The sequence below is a fragment of the Bidens hawaiensis genome, unplaced genomic scaffold (genome assembly GCF_021521415.1).
Source record: "Bidens hawaiensis isolate Kalapana, Puna unplaced genomic scaffold, B.hawaiensis_p1.1 tig00015551_1, whole genome shotgun sequence".
NCBI lineage: Eukaryota > Viridiplantae > Streptophyta > Magnoliopsida > Asterales > Asteraceae > Bidens > Bidens hawaiensis.
The window spans coordinates 275,746-293,055 of record NW_027492392.1 but is presented as its reverse complement, the minus strand read 5'-3'; the positions used below and the strand labels follow the sequence as shown (position 1 = coordinate 293,055).

The 17,310-nt window shown below is 38.0% G+C and overlaps 1 protein-coding gene across 1 annotated transcript; it reads left to right on the top strand.

Annotated features, from left to right (window-relative positions):
• The first annotated feature begins 12,893 nt into the window (after positions 1 to 12,893).
• Positions 12,894 to 14,009, top strand: LOC143549368 (uncharacterized). The gene has a single exon (XM_077040273.1). It carries the CDS (start codon positions 12,894 to 12,896, stop codon positions 14,007 to 14,009), a length of 1,116 nt encoding a protein of 371 aa, XP_076896388.1.
• The last annotated feature ends 3,301 nt before the right edge of the window (positions 14,010 to 17,310 follow it).

Below are 17,310 nucleotides of genomic sequence, written 5' to 3'. Positions count from 1 at the left end.
TCATTGAAGTTAGTTTATTGTTTAGGGTTGTTTGGTTGGTACGGTTTTATCGGCTCATTTATACTCAAGTTATAGTTTATTCACTCGCCTACTTTTAAGGTGAGTTTTTCCTACCCTCTTTTACCTTTTTATTTTGGGGGTAACATTGCGTACACAACCTCATGTTTACTTCATCGAGTCGTCAACCACAAATCATAATCATGTGTTTGTTATTAATTTCTCGTTATTGATTTATTGTTATATGATTGTGTGTTTATCTATTGTTTGGGTTGGCTTCATCCTCATAGTATGATCATACGACTAGCCTTAGTAGTTTGACTTAGGTTAACTCGAACAGATATTATTTGTTAAATATTTCATTAATATTGTAATTATCGCATCCGCGTGAGAATTTTGTTTTTTTAATTATTATATATCAAATCTTATGAATTGCTCACCAACAATTTTTGTTGACAAGTGCATTATTTTTAGGCATGCTACAAGAATGCACATTGGATGATTAAAGAGACTGAAGACTTAGAAATTTTACACTTTCAGTATATTTAATAAATGAACAATTGTCATGTTTGATTTGATTAGGATGTTTCGCTTAGTTTATTTTGAAAAAGTGTACTTAGAGTTACTGAAATAAATTAGTAACTATCGTCACTTTTTATTTAAAGTCTTGAGCTTTTGAACAATTTAAGTTATGTCTCGGCATATTCCATCAAAGGTCGGGACGTGACAATTAGCATATGATTTGGCCTCACCTTCAGCCGGTTTAACCAACGGATCTCAACCGAGCGTAGCCTACCACTATAATTTTTGTCATGCTTTGACAAAGATCCACTATTTGAAATAACAAGTGCTGAATAGTGTTGCAAGTACACAAAAAGATCCGTCATTTAAAATGACAAGTGTTAAATATTTACTTCTAGGGCTGGCATTCTTGACCAAAACCATTTCAAATGGATCAACTTGGGTTGTTTTAAAAATTATATGGGTTGGTTTGGGTAATAGATTTTCACTAAATGAGTCAAAATGGGTCACTTAAAGTTCCACCTTCTTATTTTCGGGTCAAAATGGGTTAACAAATTTAAAGAAATGGGTCGATATGGGTTAGTGTCTTAAGGAAAAGTTGCAGGTTCGGGTCGAAACGGGTTTTGGATTGGAACGACTTCGGTTTAGGTTTTGGCTCGGATCATGTTTCAAGCAGACATGAGTTTTTGACTTTTCGCACCGGACGAGTTGAGTTTCGGTTTCTTTTTGATTGATTTTGTATTCGTTTCCAGTTTTTTGTTTCGTTTTGGTCGGTTTGTTCAGTTTCATTTATGTTCGGTTTCAGTTTTTTAGTTTCGTTTTGATCGATTTTTTCGGTTTCGATCAATTCGGTTCGGTTTTGTTTTTTTGTTCTGTTTTCGTCGACTTTTCGGTTTCCGTTCATTTCTCGGGTTTTGTTTTAGCGAGGACAACGGAGGAAACATTTTAGTTATTTTACTTTTTCCGACCCGAACCAAAACAACCTTTTTTTAATTGACCTATTCCTACCCTAACTCGTTTCGACTCTAACCCATTTCAACCCAACCCAACTCAACCAATTTGCTACCCCTAGTTACTTCTGTTGACTGATTTGGTGTCGCATCTTTTTGGGCTATGTATTTGTCATTTGAAATGAGAAGTGTTAAAAACATTTTTAAAGTTACTATTAATAATACAAAAGAACGTATTTTTTGAAACATTTTTTTTATTATCACTAATAAAAATTCTATTAACTTTTAGTTTTTTAACGACTACAAAAGATTAGGATTTCTATTACTGATAATAAAAAAAAGTTTTCAAAAATTCTTTCTCTTGTATCGTTAATAAGACTTATTACCAAAACAACAAAAACTTTTAAAAGGTTTTTAACACTCCACTTCAAATTGTAAGTGTATGGTAAGAGTGAGGGAAAATATAAAATGACCCAAAAAATTTTGAAGATTCCTAAAATGGACTAAATAATTTGGACTAGGGCGATGTATTGAGAAATAATCTTTAATATGACACGGCCAGCCAAAATTTTGAAAATGTTGAGGAAGCAGGCCAAATTTGTGTATAATGTTGATTGACACGTCCATATTTTTTAAAATGGTAAAGGAGCAGGCCATATTTTCTGACTAAATTTTCTTTTCAAAAAAAAGTCTTTCCAAACGGATTTTTTTTATGTTTCCTACATAATACGTATAAATTTTCAAAATCTTGAAAAAAAATATTCCTTTTTAATTTCGCCTTGAAAGACGCATTTGACAGGAATTTGTTTCAAGGAAACGAGATTGATATTTTTCAAAATCTTGAAAAATATCCCTTTTATCTTTAACAGAGCAATCAAATAAAGCTTCTTCATACACATGTTAATTGAGCAATACCTGCCATGTAACTGAAAAATTACGGAATGATGAGCAGCCGTTTGTATCATTCAGAGTTTAAATAGTGTAACTTATCTCCTTACTCTCCAAATCCTACATATAACATCAGATGGAGATAAGAAGATATCAAACATTTAAGATCAAAATCAGCCTTGCTTCCAATTTAGTGTTTAATCCATCAAATTATCACAAAATTAACATTACATAATAAACTACTGAAAACATGAAGATTAAATCTTCATGTTATGGAAGAAGAAGATTAAATCTTGAAGATATAATAATATGAAAATTAAGGAAACTTAGTTAATCAAAAATATTGTCGGTGTGGACAGAATCTATTTAAATCTTGTCAGTGTGAACGGATTTTAAATAAATCCTGTCGTTGTGGACATGATTCCAACTTATAAGAAGAAAATATAAATCTCGTCTTCTTGGAATAAATTCCTCTCAAATACGCCTCCTAAAACAAAATTAAAAAAGAGCATTTTTCAAGATTTTGAAAATTTCTACAATCAGATAGGAAGTAACAAAAACCGTTTGGAAAGACTGCTTTTGAAAAGAAAATTAAGTCAGAAAATATGAACGGCTTTCTCAACATTCTCAAATTTTTGTCCGTGTCCATCAACATTCTCACAAATTTGGCCTGCTCCCTCAACATTTTTAAAAATTTGGCTGGCTTTGTCATATTAAAGATCTTTTCCCAATGCGTCACCCAAGTCCATATTTTTTAGTCTATTTTGAGAATATTCAAGATTTTTTTGGCCATTTTACACTTTATCTCCTTAAAGAGGGCTATATTGAGCATTTTTCCTAAAAAATGATGTGACATCAAATTAGTCAACAGAATACATTATTCAACGTAAAGTGAAAATTTTCAAAATAACCTATTTTAAAGAGAAAGAGTCTTCATTTTAACCCTTTTTTCTTCAAAAGCTTTTGAAATTTAGACTGGCCAGAAGCTTTGGGAAAAAATAAAAATAATGAGGTAGCAGTCCAAATTATAAAGGAAAGTCAGGTAGGAGACGAGATTTATGGAAATAATGAACGTAAAGTCCAAATTATTTTATAATCTTGGAACAAAAGTCCAAATTTTCTCAAATCTTTTTTATTCATAAAACCGTCTTGAGAGACTGTTTTTTATGTTTCCTACATTTCCCGTCTATATTTTCAAATTCTTGGAAAAAGAGATTTTAAAATCTCGTCTTGAAAGACGCATTTAAGATGAATTTGTTCTTAACAAACGAGATTCTTTTTTCTTTCTTCCAACCTTCATGCTACACACACACTTATACATACATACATACATACATACATACATACATATACATATATATATATACATGTGTGTGTGTATATATATATGTATATACATACATATATATGTATATATACATATGTATATACAGGCTAAGTATATATGAAAACCCACTTGAGTTGTGAAAACTCTAGAAATTCATTCTCAACCACATATTTTTAATTAATGTTTAAATCTTGTGGTCCACAATTAAAGTGAATAAAATGTAAATATAAATATAACTTTTTTTCCCTCCTGAAAACATATATAAAAATTAGTAAAAAAATGTTAAAAAATAGCAAAACAATTTTTTTTGATGTTTCGATGTTTTGCATTAAATGTTACAACATATATTACATGTAACAAAAAAAAACGATGTTACATAGGGTTTTCGCGGGTTTTCACAACTCAAATGAGTTTTCATTTTAACCTTACCCTGTATATACATATATGTATGTATATGTATATACAGGGTTTGGTTAGAATAAAAACCCACTTGAGTTATGAAAACTCTAGAAACCCATTTTCAACCACATGTTTTTAATTAAAAATTAAATTTTGTGGTCCACAATTAAAGTTAATAACAAATGTAAAAGTTTATTTACACTTTCTCTCTCCTAAAAACATATATAAAAATTACTAAAAAAATGTAAAAAAAATAGCAAAACATTTTTTTTATGTTTTCGATGTTTTTGTATTAATTGTAACAACATATATTACATGTAACAAAAAAAAACCGATGTTTCATAGGGTTTTCACGGGTTTTCTCAACTCAAGAGGGTTTTCAAACTATACTTCTCCTATACATATATACATACATATATATATACATGTGTGTATGTGTGTGTATATACACACACATACATACATATATATACGTGTGTATATATATATACACGTGTGTGTATATATATATATGTTAAATCTGCTTTCTTTAGGAAACTGCTGGTATTATTTTTTCTATAAGGTTAATGATATAATAATATTGATTGAAAATCGTTTAGGTTAATGATTTTGCAATCCTTGGGTCAAATTTTATATTTATATAACATTTCTAAGCCGTCTATATATATACACATACATACATACATATATATACGTATATACACACACACATATATATATATGTATGTATAAGTGTGTGTAGCATGAAGGTTGGAAAAAAGAAAAAAGAATCTCGTCTGTTAAGAACAACTTCATCTTAAATGTGTCTTTCAAGACGAGATTTCAAAATCTCTTTTTCCAAAAATTTGAAAATATGGACGGGAAACGTAGGAAACATAAAAAAACAGCCTTTCAAGACGGTTTTATGAATAAAAAAGATTTGAGAAAATTTAGACTTTTGCTCCAAGATTACAAAATAATTTGGATTTTACCTTCATTATATCCATAAATCCCGTCTCCTACCTGACTTTCCTTCATAATTTGGACTGCTACCTCATTATTTTTATCTTTTTCCAAAGCGTCTGGTCAGTCTAAATTTCAAAAGCTTTTGAGGAAAAAAGGGCTAAAATGGGGACTCTCTCTTTAAAATGGGCTATTTTGAGAATTTTCTCTTATTCAACACTTGTCATTTCAAATTGTCGATGGATGTGTATACTTACAACACTATTTAACAATTGTCATTTCAAACGATGGATCTTTGTCAAAGTATAACAAAAATTATAGGGGTAGGCTACGTTCGGATGAGATCCGTCAGTCAAACCAGCGGAACTTGAGACAGATGAATCTGTCATTTCAAATAACTGAGCATGTTATGAGAATCCAGCTCACCATACAAAGCTGACAAATTCTGAAACATTATAGAAACCGCCATTTGAAATGGCAGCTAGAAATCCAAAACAAAGATTTTCTCTTCTTGAAACCTTTTATCTGTATGGTTTTATCCTATTTTGAAAAACAAAAATCAGATTCTTGGACTAATTTCGTGATTTTATTAATCTATAAAAGATTAAGGTGTTACAAACTTCCACTGCATTACAATAAGATTAAGAATCGGATTTTCTACAGCCATCCCCCTAATTGCTAAAAAAAACCCGATCAATACGTCGCCAATACGTCGCGTATTGGTCGGTTTTCTAGAAAAACAAACCAATTTTATCTTATTATGTTTTTTTTACTTTGTTTTCTTTTCTTTCTTTTCTTTTGTTATTATTATTATTATTTATTAGTTATTATTATTCAAAATTTGGCAAAGGGCGTTCAGTTGCAGAGCTTATTTGGGAAAATAGGCATTTTGAATTAGTTAACATAGCACACCAGTTTAACGAAATTATATTTAAAGTTGTGTGTCATTTTGTTTTTTATGTTTTTAATGTTTTTAATGTTAAATTAATAAATTAAATAAATCGTTTGGTAAAAGTTCGGTCAAAACAATTAACACATATATACACCAAAACCAGTGTTACATAGATAAAGTATACAAATAAAAGTAAATAAAAGAAATAAAACATAAAAAATCTACATGTAAGGCTCGAAGTCAAAAATGTCGTCGGTGTCCCTGAACGCCGCGTCGCCAACGTCGTCGTCGTCCTCTGCCCTGCAACTGGCCCCCGAACCCTCATCGGTGGAATCCACGTCGTCGTCCCATCCGCGTCTCACGCTAGACGTGCTCGCCTCGTGGTCAAAAATGGGAGGGGGTGGCGGGGGCACGGGGTAGTGCTCTCCTGACTGCTGTGCCGCCAGATAGCAAACAATCCAGCTAACCTGGCGGGACATCTGCATCATCCCCCGCTCCGTGCTTAGCGACCGACGCTCAACGGCCTGCAACCTGGCGTCGGTGGCGGGATCCAGACGCACCGCGCGATATGTGCGTGGAACGTGCTGCGGCGGCGCCTAACAACAAAACAATAAAAATACGTTTAATAAGCAGACGAATTAAAAAGCAACATTAAAACGATAATATTTTAAAACGTACTTGACGTGCGGCCGGATCCTCATGTCCGTCGCCACGATCGTCCGAATCCCCGTCGGCCCCCTCCCCCTGTCGACAGGCTCATCGACGATACGCACCTCCGGTGCCGTGAGCGGTGGAGGCTCTACTAAAGGCACATGGACGTAAGGGGCACGTGCCCCCGGCCCAGCTACCAGTCGGTCGTACTGGCCGTTGGGCCCGTGGAACGTATGTGTTTTGGTCAAAAATTAACAAATATGATTTCGTAACCAAATTAGTAAATGGGACTAGGTGCTTGCTTGAAATGGATGTAAAGATGATAGAACACAGCGATTTGTTGCGAGGAAAAAACCCGTTATCCTGAGGATAACAAGAAAAAAACCCCAGGTGGTGAAAACTATCACCACCAGTCTATTAATAACTAAAAATGGTTACAAGTGGTGGAGCTTCTACTGGATTGTGATTACAGAATGCGAGTACTACTAAGTCTCGAGTGATAAGAGTGTGTGAATTGATCCGAGTGTTGCTCTATTTATAACAAAAAGAATCTAACAGTAATGCCTACAATTTAGGAAATAAAAGACTAAATCCAATTAGCCGTTAATTCCCCCATTAAGCACGTTTTCATTTTTGAACACGTCCTATTAACTGCAAGTCTGAGTTTTCAAGGAATCATGATAAATCTCTTGACCTGGTAAACAAGGAAAGACAGCGAACAATTTGTTAATTATATAATATATTTAGGATACATGTTACCTTGAAGTTATCCTGAACATACTGCTTACCTAGGATACTAAAAATCTGAGCCCTAACAATTGTCCCCAAATTTAACAGCTGTTGATATGGATTACAGCTGTAAAATTTTTTGAAATTCGAAACCCGCGTATGATAGATCGGCCGCACGTGTCAGTCATCCGTGACCGAGTAAACCCTAGGTTATCCTTATAATTACTTGGATAAATAAACCTTTCATTCATCGGTTCCTCTATCTAGGTAACCCTTTCTTCTTCTTCATCTTCTACAATTATGAGTCCAAAACTCCATGCCTCTGGCATTGAGGATTTTATCTCTCAAAACCTTCTTGCTAGCTCCGGGAGTGAAATTTGTACTTTTAACAATAACGACATCGTGAGCCTACGATCCCGAGGTTTTTTCCCTCTGGGGAACTGTTTTCTGACCTTTTGATCCAGCCGTCCTATCCGATCTTATTTCCAAGACCTGGATTTGTTTTCTGTATTTACCATTCAAGATCGGTTTTTCTTACCATTTTCCTCCTTTCATCACTAAGTTCTTCAATAGGACTGGATTGAGTTTTATCCAAACCATGTCCATGGTTTGGAGAACTCTATTCATGCTAGAAAGACTGATTGCCGACCATGCCCTATACTTCACGCTTTCTGAACTTGCCTTCGTCTACGACCTCCGTAGCTGTAACACCCCGACCAAAGGCGGATTATACATCGGGGCGCCACATATTGTTTCCTTACTCGTGACACTATTTGGGTGTCAATATTTAATAAATACATTCATTCGCGCACGCGCAAAGTAAACACAAGATAACATAAATCAACATAAATCAATATATTATAAGACAAAATATTCGAACAATAATAACTTGACTTGTTACATTTTAATCTAGGTCCAAAAGTAAAAACGTCCTACGTGTCCACAAGCTCCAAATGTAGCTACAGCAAACCTGAACATGTGTTAAAATAAAACGTCAAACACTTGCGTGTTGGTGAGAAATCAAGTTTAATACAATACATAGATAACAATAAATCTGCGCGCAACACGTGTATGTCTGGTGTTCAACAAGGGTGCAATCAGATTGTGATCAAGCCTAAATAGATCATAGCTCATAGTTCATAGTTCAATCCGTGCTCCCAAATGAGCACAAAAACGAGAAAACATCTGTGCAAGTGTAAACAAAGAAAACCGTAAACGATAGGTCTCCCGTGTTCATCTAATGGATCCATGAAAACTGCGGAATAGGCCGAACAAAGCGGTTAATGATACACACATACAAATAAACAGCCAAGTAAACGTCCTCAACACATGGGATACTGCGCGACTAAAGTTCATAAATAAGTTTAAGACTCTAAGTTTGTATGAACACATGAACATCCCAAAACATTGAAAATAAAAAGGGATTAGGTACGAGATTACTCACTTGATAAACGATGCGGTGTAAGATAAAGCAAGAACCAACATTAAACAAGCACAAGTTAACCTATAATTAAAGATTATTGTTTTAACGATTTGCTTTAAGTCTTGATTATAAGTTAGCATAATTAATAAGTAACTTAAACACATTATTATATATAATAGATTACCGGAAAACAGGGCAGAACAGGGAGGAAGACGGAGGCAGAGAGGGAGGCGGCAGAGAGATCAAGGAGGAGGTTAAAATAAGTGTTTGTGTGTGAAGTGTTAGGAAAATAACATTATTATTTATAGGGAAACCCTAGGAAACACAATCCCTAGAAAAGGGGAAAAGATCTCAAAAAGTAAAAGATTCCAAAAGCAAAAGATATCAAAAGATATGGCAACTGCAGGGGGCAAAGGAAAAGCTGACAGGGAACAGTAAACAGGCATGGGCGGTCAGATAAAGGTACTGGTCAAGCATGGAAAAAGCAGATCTCAAAAGATAATGTCAGTCACTTTTTCTGTCAACCAATGGGGTTGGTGTGCATGCTGCGCCAAAAGTAACTTTTCAGACAAAAGATAGGTCAGGTCAACAGCACAGAAGATAAGACAACATAAAAGCAAACGGCTAGATTAAACAGAAGGAAACTCAAAGGGTTTAGCGCGAGAAGGCTCGAGCGCACGCGCGAGGGCGAAGGCTGACAGAACAAACCTTAGCGCGCCGCGGGAAGAACTATTATCCTTAGCGCGCCGCGGGAAGAATTACCATTCTTAGCGCGTCGCGGGAACAGTTCGCCTCGCGTATCGCAGGAACAACTGGTCTTCGCGCAGGCTTCCTTGCAAGGAGTCTGGCGCGTGGAGCTGCGCAGACAACCTTAGGCGGGAAGAAACAAAGGACAAGCAAAGAGTTAAGAGAAAAAGGGGTTCAAGGCGTAAGGGCGGAACGACGACAAGAGAGAGAAAGAGGCGGGACGACAACAAGAGGGAAAAGAAGGCGGAAAGAGAGAAGAAGAGGGACGGGACGGCGGGAAGGAAAATATTATTATTAAAAATAAAGTATAAGTATAAATAAATATTAAATCATAAAAGAAAGAGATCGGATCGGAGAAACGGGTACCTGGGTCGGGTCGGATCGGGTCAGATGTCACAGTAGCCACGGATCCTCAAGATATCTTTTCAAAACCAAATCTGGCCGAAACCCTCTCGTTTTGAAAAATACCCAAAACAATGACCAATGGAAGAACCAATTCTTCTTTGTTAGGAGAGATTCACTTCCGAAACCCGAAAACTTTCCATACCTTTGGGTGACTAAAAGTAGGATACCTTATTTTGAAGCCGTATGCTGATATGTCTGTAATTGATATGCTTTGCCTTGTTTTCTTGCAGCTTTGAAGTTTTTTGAGACTGCTCCTCCTAGCAAAGAGACCGAGAGCAAGCTAAACTCTTTCTACCTTATTGACGAGGAAGATAGGACCTTTTACTTCCAGTCGGCCATTCAAGAACCATCGCCATCAGCGGGTTCCGCTATGTCTGGTAAGAAGTATCAATACATTAGTCAAAAAATTAAAGGTTAGAGATACTAACCTGTGTTTTCTGTAGGTAAATCTGCTTCTGTTTTCATTCTTGACGACATTAAAAGTATGGTCTCCACCTGTAGCACCAAGAAGAAGGAAGCCGCTCCTGTTCCCCAGCCAAAACCTGAAAGCAGTCGTGCCAAGGGTTCAAAAAAGAGGAAGACCCAGGAAGTTTCCGACTCTTCTCCGACTTGCAACCTTGAGTTTAATAAGGTATGTCTTCTGATCATATCCTCGTATTTTAAGATAATATATGCTGAGGATAATTTGTTTTGAGCAGGGACTGGAGCAGCTATCCCCCAGCTTTAACGATCTGCACTACGAACTCCTTGATGCGAGTACCCGTATTGCCGAAATGATGAAGATCGGGACTGCTTAGACCAACCTCCTTGACAAGAAGATCAAGGAGATTGAGGATCTGAAGCAGGAACTCGCGCTGGCCAAGAAGGAACTTGTTCATCAAGAAGCGGATCGTTTGGTGCAGATCCAAGAGGTCACCAAGGGGGAAAAGTGGTCCGCTGCTATTTCCATTTTCCAGTCTCGACTCAAGATGGCTAAGTGATGGTTGGGTAAAAGTTAGTTAATTTTATATATTAATTAGTTTATATTAGTTAAATAAATGAACGAACATTGGTACTTCAAGCACTGTTATGTGTTTTCAGGAACTTGGAAGTTATGGAGCTATCGAGGATATTTACCGGCTTGGAATGAAGATCTAGAAGTGAGAGATCGGGAATGCACGCATCACGAGGCACTAATGAGAATAAAATAATTTTTCTGCTGAAAAGTGCATCTTCGCGATACGCGAAGATGCAGGAGGGGTAACTTCGCGATACGCGAAGTTGCAAGATTCAGGAACCGACTATTTTGTCCTTCGCGATACGCGAAGAAGCAAGGCCTAATATCTTTGCGATACGCGAAGATGCTCAAAGTCGGCAAAAATTAGGTTTTTCCTTATATAAACCCATTAACCTCCCCATTCGGCAAATTACGACTTCCAGAGGCAGAAGAGGTGTTCCAAGACGACTTTCATCCATCCCGAAGCTTCCGGTTCCATCATTGATCGTATGTTCATCAAGATAAGTACTTTAACGATTATGTCAAGGTCCGGCTAATCGTGTGTGTTTGTTCTAGGCCAAGGTTTTGTGTGAAATACTGTTGAAATCAGATTCTTATGTTTAATGAATAGAGCTTGATTGATTTTATATGAATTTGTCTTGCTTAATTAGTTATTTGGTTGATTAAAGGTTGTGTTTGCGATTATTGATTTGTGTAACGTTTGTTTGGTTGTTCATCAACATTTAGGGTTTAATCTCTTGTGTCATTGAACTAGAATCATCAAACCTTATCATTGAATTAGTTGTCCTAGACATAGATTTGACAATTGTGGAGTCCGGGTTCATTTGTGTCAACAATTCGGTTGAGTTATCGTTTGTCATCATAAATCAAACCATAGGATTAGCAATTATTGTAAAACCAAAGACGAGAGAATATGTGATTAACGTATGGAACAGATAACCCGAACCTAGAATGAATGCTTTTTATTAATATTTTTTACAAAGTCTTGTTAAGTAATCATTTAGTTTTAATTAAATCCTTTTCTAAAAACCGCTTGACATCGTCTGTCCGCCTTAGTTTTATAATTAATTTAGTAATATTAAATTAGCACTTTCCTTGAGTTCCTGTGGAGACGACCTTACTTACCCGTACTAGTTTATAGGTATTTATGTTTTTAATTAACTGTTTTTGTGTAGACCACGACAGCCTACGTCAAAATGGCGCCTTTCCGGGGACTCAACGCGCTTAGTGCTAGTTTAGTTTAGTTTAAATTAGCATAATTTAGTTTAATTTGGTTTAATTTTAGTTTATTTCTTTTCTTCGTTGATTTTACGCGGGGTGTGCTTGTTTGGTGTGTGCAGTTAATCTTTCAGGTTGATGCATACGAGATTTTCCCGAGACAAGGGGGTGTTGCAGTTTGATCCAGAGATTGAGAAAACCGCCAGAAGAAACCGAGCAAATCAAAGAAGAGGTGAATCATCAAGAAAATAACCCCTACCCGGTTCCACCTGTGTTTCAACCCGATGATCTTAACCCATCGCACAATCAAGAACAACCATTCCACAAAACATTCCACAACATTTTCCACAAAACCCACCACTCAATGACCTACCACCATTCAACCCACCCATTCACCAAAACCGAAACCCGAGAGCTCAAAGAAGATATCAAATGAGAGATGATCGTTCCATCAGATCTGAACCACCACACAATAGGGTCGAGTTCGAGTATGATCGGCGAACGGATTTGACGATTTTGAGGGGTTTGAGGATGATGAGGAGATGGAAGATGCGCAAGGGGGTCGGTATTATAAAAGACAACAACAACAACCTCCCAGATACCAAACGCCCGAGCCAATCTAACAACCAAGAAACCGTCGAGAAAGAAGAAGACAAGATCCTCCCGAGCCACAGTTTCCCGAGTATGAGTTTGCCGATGGGGTCTCGAGGGCATTTGTTCCACCGCCCGTTCGGGGAGTTCAAAGTCACTTTATTCCTTAAGTGGCCACGAACCCGCTTCCCATTGTGATCCCGATTAGAGAAGGAATGACGTTTTTAGTGAGACAGAGTAAGCTGAATGGGATGCCTACTTTTCATAGGAAGGCATATGAAGAGCCATACCTACACTTGAGCGAATTTAATGCTATTTGTTCAACCATCTCAAGTCAAGGGTTCACTGCCGATGAAGTCAAGCTAGTGGTTTTTCAGTTCAGTCTTAAAGATCTAGCGAAGCAGTGGTTTTTATCGTTATTGTCAGCGAGTAATTACATGTGGCAAGACATGGCTCAGCAATTTTTGGATGAGTATTACGCACCGCAAAGAACCTCTGAAGCCCGAACCTCCATCATAAATTTTCAGCAAGGGTCGGGTAAGAGTTTTCATGAAGCATTTGCGAGATTCAAGAGGTTGTTGAGAACTTGTCCTCATCATGGGATTGCGTTGTGGGAGCTGATTAAAGTGTTTCATGACGGGTTGTCGAGTGACGATGTGCGTGATCTTCAGTCGACCACAAGTGGGTCGTTTTTGAGTAATGATGAGAATGAAGAGTGGCAACATTTGGAAATACATGCAATGAACTCGAAGAGGCAAGCTCAGTCGAATCGCATGGTAAAAAGGGAGGTTGTGAAGGCCGTGGATAGTGGTAAGTCGGATGATCGTATGGCTAGGTTGGAGAGAAAGTTGGATCAGCTGATGGGGGTAGGTACTAAGGAGAAAGGCAAGCCAGTAAAAGCATATCCAATTTGTGAATGTTATAGAGGAATAGGCCATGTGGTGGCCACTTGTGGAGTAGTGATGGAAGACGAAGAAGAGGAAGAAGAGGAGGTGAATTTTGTTCAGGGTGAGAGGCGATACAACAATGGGAATATGAATTCGAACACCTATCACCCGGGCCTCCGAAACCACCCCAACTTTAGTTATGGAAACCTGAACACGCAACAAAACCTTAATTTTCAAGGTAATTCCCAAAAGACATGTTATCAGTCAAATCAGCGGCAGTATGGGAATGAGAGGGGTACTGGTCAAAGCGGGTACAATCAAAAGGAGTTGGGGGTTATAATAAGGTTTATCAGAAGAGTTATCAGCAGGGTTAGCAAAGTCAAGGGGCGGCTCAAGGTCAAGGAAGTTCTTCGGGTAATAAGGAAGAGTCGATTAAAGATGTGATGGACTTTCTGAAGCAGATGAAGACTGATCAGGAGGCTCAAAATAAAAGTGTAAATCAAAGGTTAGAGCTCCAAGAGAAAGCCAATGCTGCGAGGGATAAACAGGTGAGCCAGCTTGCTGAGGAAGTGGCGAGTTTGAAGAGAAATCCATCCAAGTTGCCGAGTGATGCCTTGAAGAACCCGAGCCATCAGACTGGTAGCTCTTCGAATGGTAAGAATGCCCATGTCAACCAGGTAAGTACCCTTATGAGCGGTAAGATATATAATAACGGGGTAACTCCACCACCTTTTGTTGAAAGTGTGGTGGAGGACTTGGGGGAAAATGGGAAAAGTGACGATGAGGTTGATATTGAACCTAAAACTAAATCAAATCAAACAAATAAAAATAAAATTGAAACTGAAACTAAGACGGGAACGAACTCAACGAGTAAAACCTATCAACACCAACCGCCAAGGAGACGAGCTCAACGAGTAAAACCTATCAATTCCCTCGGGCATTGGTGAACCCTGAGACCTCATCGACAATTAGAAAGAGGGGCCCACATTAGGAGGAAATGTGGGAATTATTTAAACAAGTAAAAATTAATTTACCCCTCATAGATGCAATAAAACAAGTAAAAACAAATATTTGAAAGACTTGTGTACTCAAAAACGAACTCACAAGTTGCCTAAACAAGTTGACTTAATTGCAAATGTGAGTTCGGTTTTGACGGGTATCCTCCCACCCAAGCTACAAGATCTGGGAACGCCAATTATACCCATTCAAGTGGGCAATTTTAAAATGACTAGAGCGTTGTTAGATCTTGGGGGTGGGGTGAGTATTCTCCCGGGAAGCTTGTATGACCAGTACGACTTTGGTCCACTTAGAAAAGCCGACACCACCGTGATGTTGGCCGATTTGACACTCAAGCTTCCTAGGGGAATCGTGACCGATGTGATTCTAATGATAGAAGATTTCTATTACCCGGTTGACTTCCTGGTTCTAGACTATGTGACAGTTGACCAAAAACGACAACCGAACGTGATTCTCGGTCAGCCCTTTTTGGCCACCGTGAATGCTTTAATAAAATGTAGGACCAAGGTAGTGGACATGGCTTTTGGTAATAAGAATCTTAGGCTTAATGTGTTTTCAAACGTGTCTAACCCTCTGGTGAGTGACGAATGCTTCGCGGCTGAAGTCATTGACGGGTTGAACCCTCACGAAAGTGAGGATGATGCCACAGAGGAGTGTGCTATTTGTTGCAGGAAAGCAGTTGAGCATGTCTTACAGTTGCAAGAAGAAGAGAACTAAGTAGAGTTGTATCCTGCAAGTATTGGGAAACCACCATGGTCTCAGCATGTGGAGCAGTTACCAGATTCGATCGATTCAAAGTTGAAACTGTCATTGGAGAGTCCGCCGGCTATTGAATTGAAGGAGCTCCCAAAACACCTGAAATACGTGTTCTTGGGGGAAGGAGAGACTTTACCGGCCATCATCATTGCAAATTTGGAAGACGAGCAAGAGAAGGCGTTGGTGGAAGTCTTGAGAGAGCATAAGGCGGCGATTGGTTGGACGATAGTAGATTTGAGAGGGATCAGCCCATCCATTGTCAAGCATAAGATCATCACCGATCCCGAGGTAAAACCTGCTCATGATGCACAAAGAAGGTTGAATCCAAACATGCGGGAGGTAGTGAAGAAGGAGGTTTTGAAGTGGTTGGACGCTGGCATCATTTTTCCGATCTCAGACAGCACGTGGGTAAGTCCAACACAAACGATTCCGAAGAAGGCGGGTATTCAGTTAACCCGTAACGAGAGAGGTGAGGAAATCGCCAGCCGACCGGTAACCAGGTGGTGGATTTGTATTGATTATAGGAAGTTGAATGCGGCAACATCTAAGGACCATTTTCCCTTGCCGTTCATTGACCAGATCATCGAGAAACATGCAAATCAGAAGTTTTATTGTTTTTTAGATGGCTATTCGGGGTACAATCAGATTGCTATTCACCCCGATGACCAACATAAGACCACTTTCATGTGTCCATACGGCACTTTCGCATTTAAACGAATGCCTTTTGGTTTGTGTAATGCGCCATCCACCTTTCAAAGGTGCATGATGAGTATCTTTTTAGATATGGTCGGGGGATTGACTTGAAATTTTTATGGACGATTTTTCTATTTTTGGTTCATCTTTTGAAAAATTCTTAAATGAATTAATTAAAGTTTTAAAAAAATGTGTGGAAACGAATTTGGTCTTAAGTTGGGAAAAGAGCCACTTTATGGTTCAAGAATGGACGGTTTTGGGACATGTCATCTTAAGTAGGGGGATTGAGGTTGACTGGGTGAAAATACAAGTCATATCTAGTTTACCACCGCCTCCTAATAAAAAAGGGATAAGGGCGTTTTTGGGTCATGTCGGTTTTTATCGACGGTTCATTAAGAATTTTAGCGTTATATCTAAACCGTTGTGTAATTTGTTGTTAAAAGATGTGCCATTTGTTTTCAACGAAGAGTGTCTTAATGCATTTAATGTACTAAAAAACAAATTGGTTGAAGCCCCGATCTAGCTATCACCTGATTGGTCACTTCTATTTGAGATTATGTGTGACGCAAGTGACTATGTGGTCGGGGCCGTGTTGGGTCAACGGATGGATAAGAAGCCTGTTGCCATATACTACGCGAGCAAAACCCTTTCCGATGCTCAAATTAATTACACCACTACAGAAAAGGAGTTGCTTACGGTAGTATATGCACTTGATAAGTTTCAATCTTACATTTGGGGGAGCAAGGTTATTGTTTTTTTAGATCACAATGCAGTCAAGTAGTTGATGGAGAAGATGGATGCAAAGCCACGCTTGATCAGGTGGATTTTATTGCTCCATGAGTTTGATGTGGAGATCCGCGACAAGAAAGGAAGCGAAAATGTGGTAGCGGATCATTTTTCGAGACTTGTGGGACAAGAAGAAGATGAGAAAGACGAGAGGGCCATCAATGAGTCTTTCCCGGATGAGCAATTGTTTTATGTTTTAACTTTGCCATGGTATGTTGACATTATTAATTTTCTTGTTGCAGATACAATTTGTATCCGGAGTTTTGGCCAAAGAAGAAGAAGCAGCACTTCCTCTCGCAGGTGAGGTACTATGCATGGGAAGATCCGGATTTGTTCAAAGTTAGAGCGGACCAAGTCATGAGGCGTTGCATACCGCAAGAGGAGATTCGGAGTGTTTTGTATCATGCCCACTCATCACCTTGTGGAGGCCATTTCAGCTTGCATGCGGATTATATTGGCCTACCATCTTTGAGGATGCAGCAGTGTTTGTTAA

What these genes read in the sequence shown, in the direction of transcription:
- LOC143549368 (XM_077040273.1), top strand. Translation starts at nt 12,894, where the DNA reads ATGACGTTTTTAGTGAGACAGAGTAAGCTGAATGGGATGCCTACTTTT.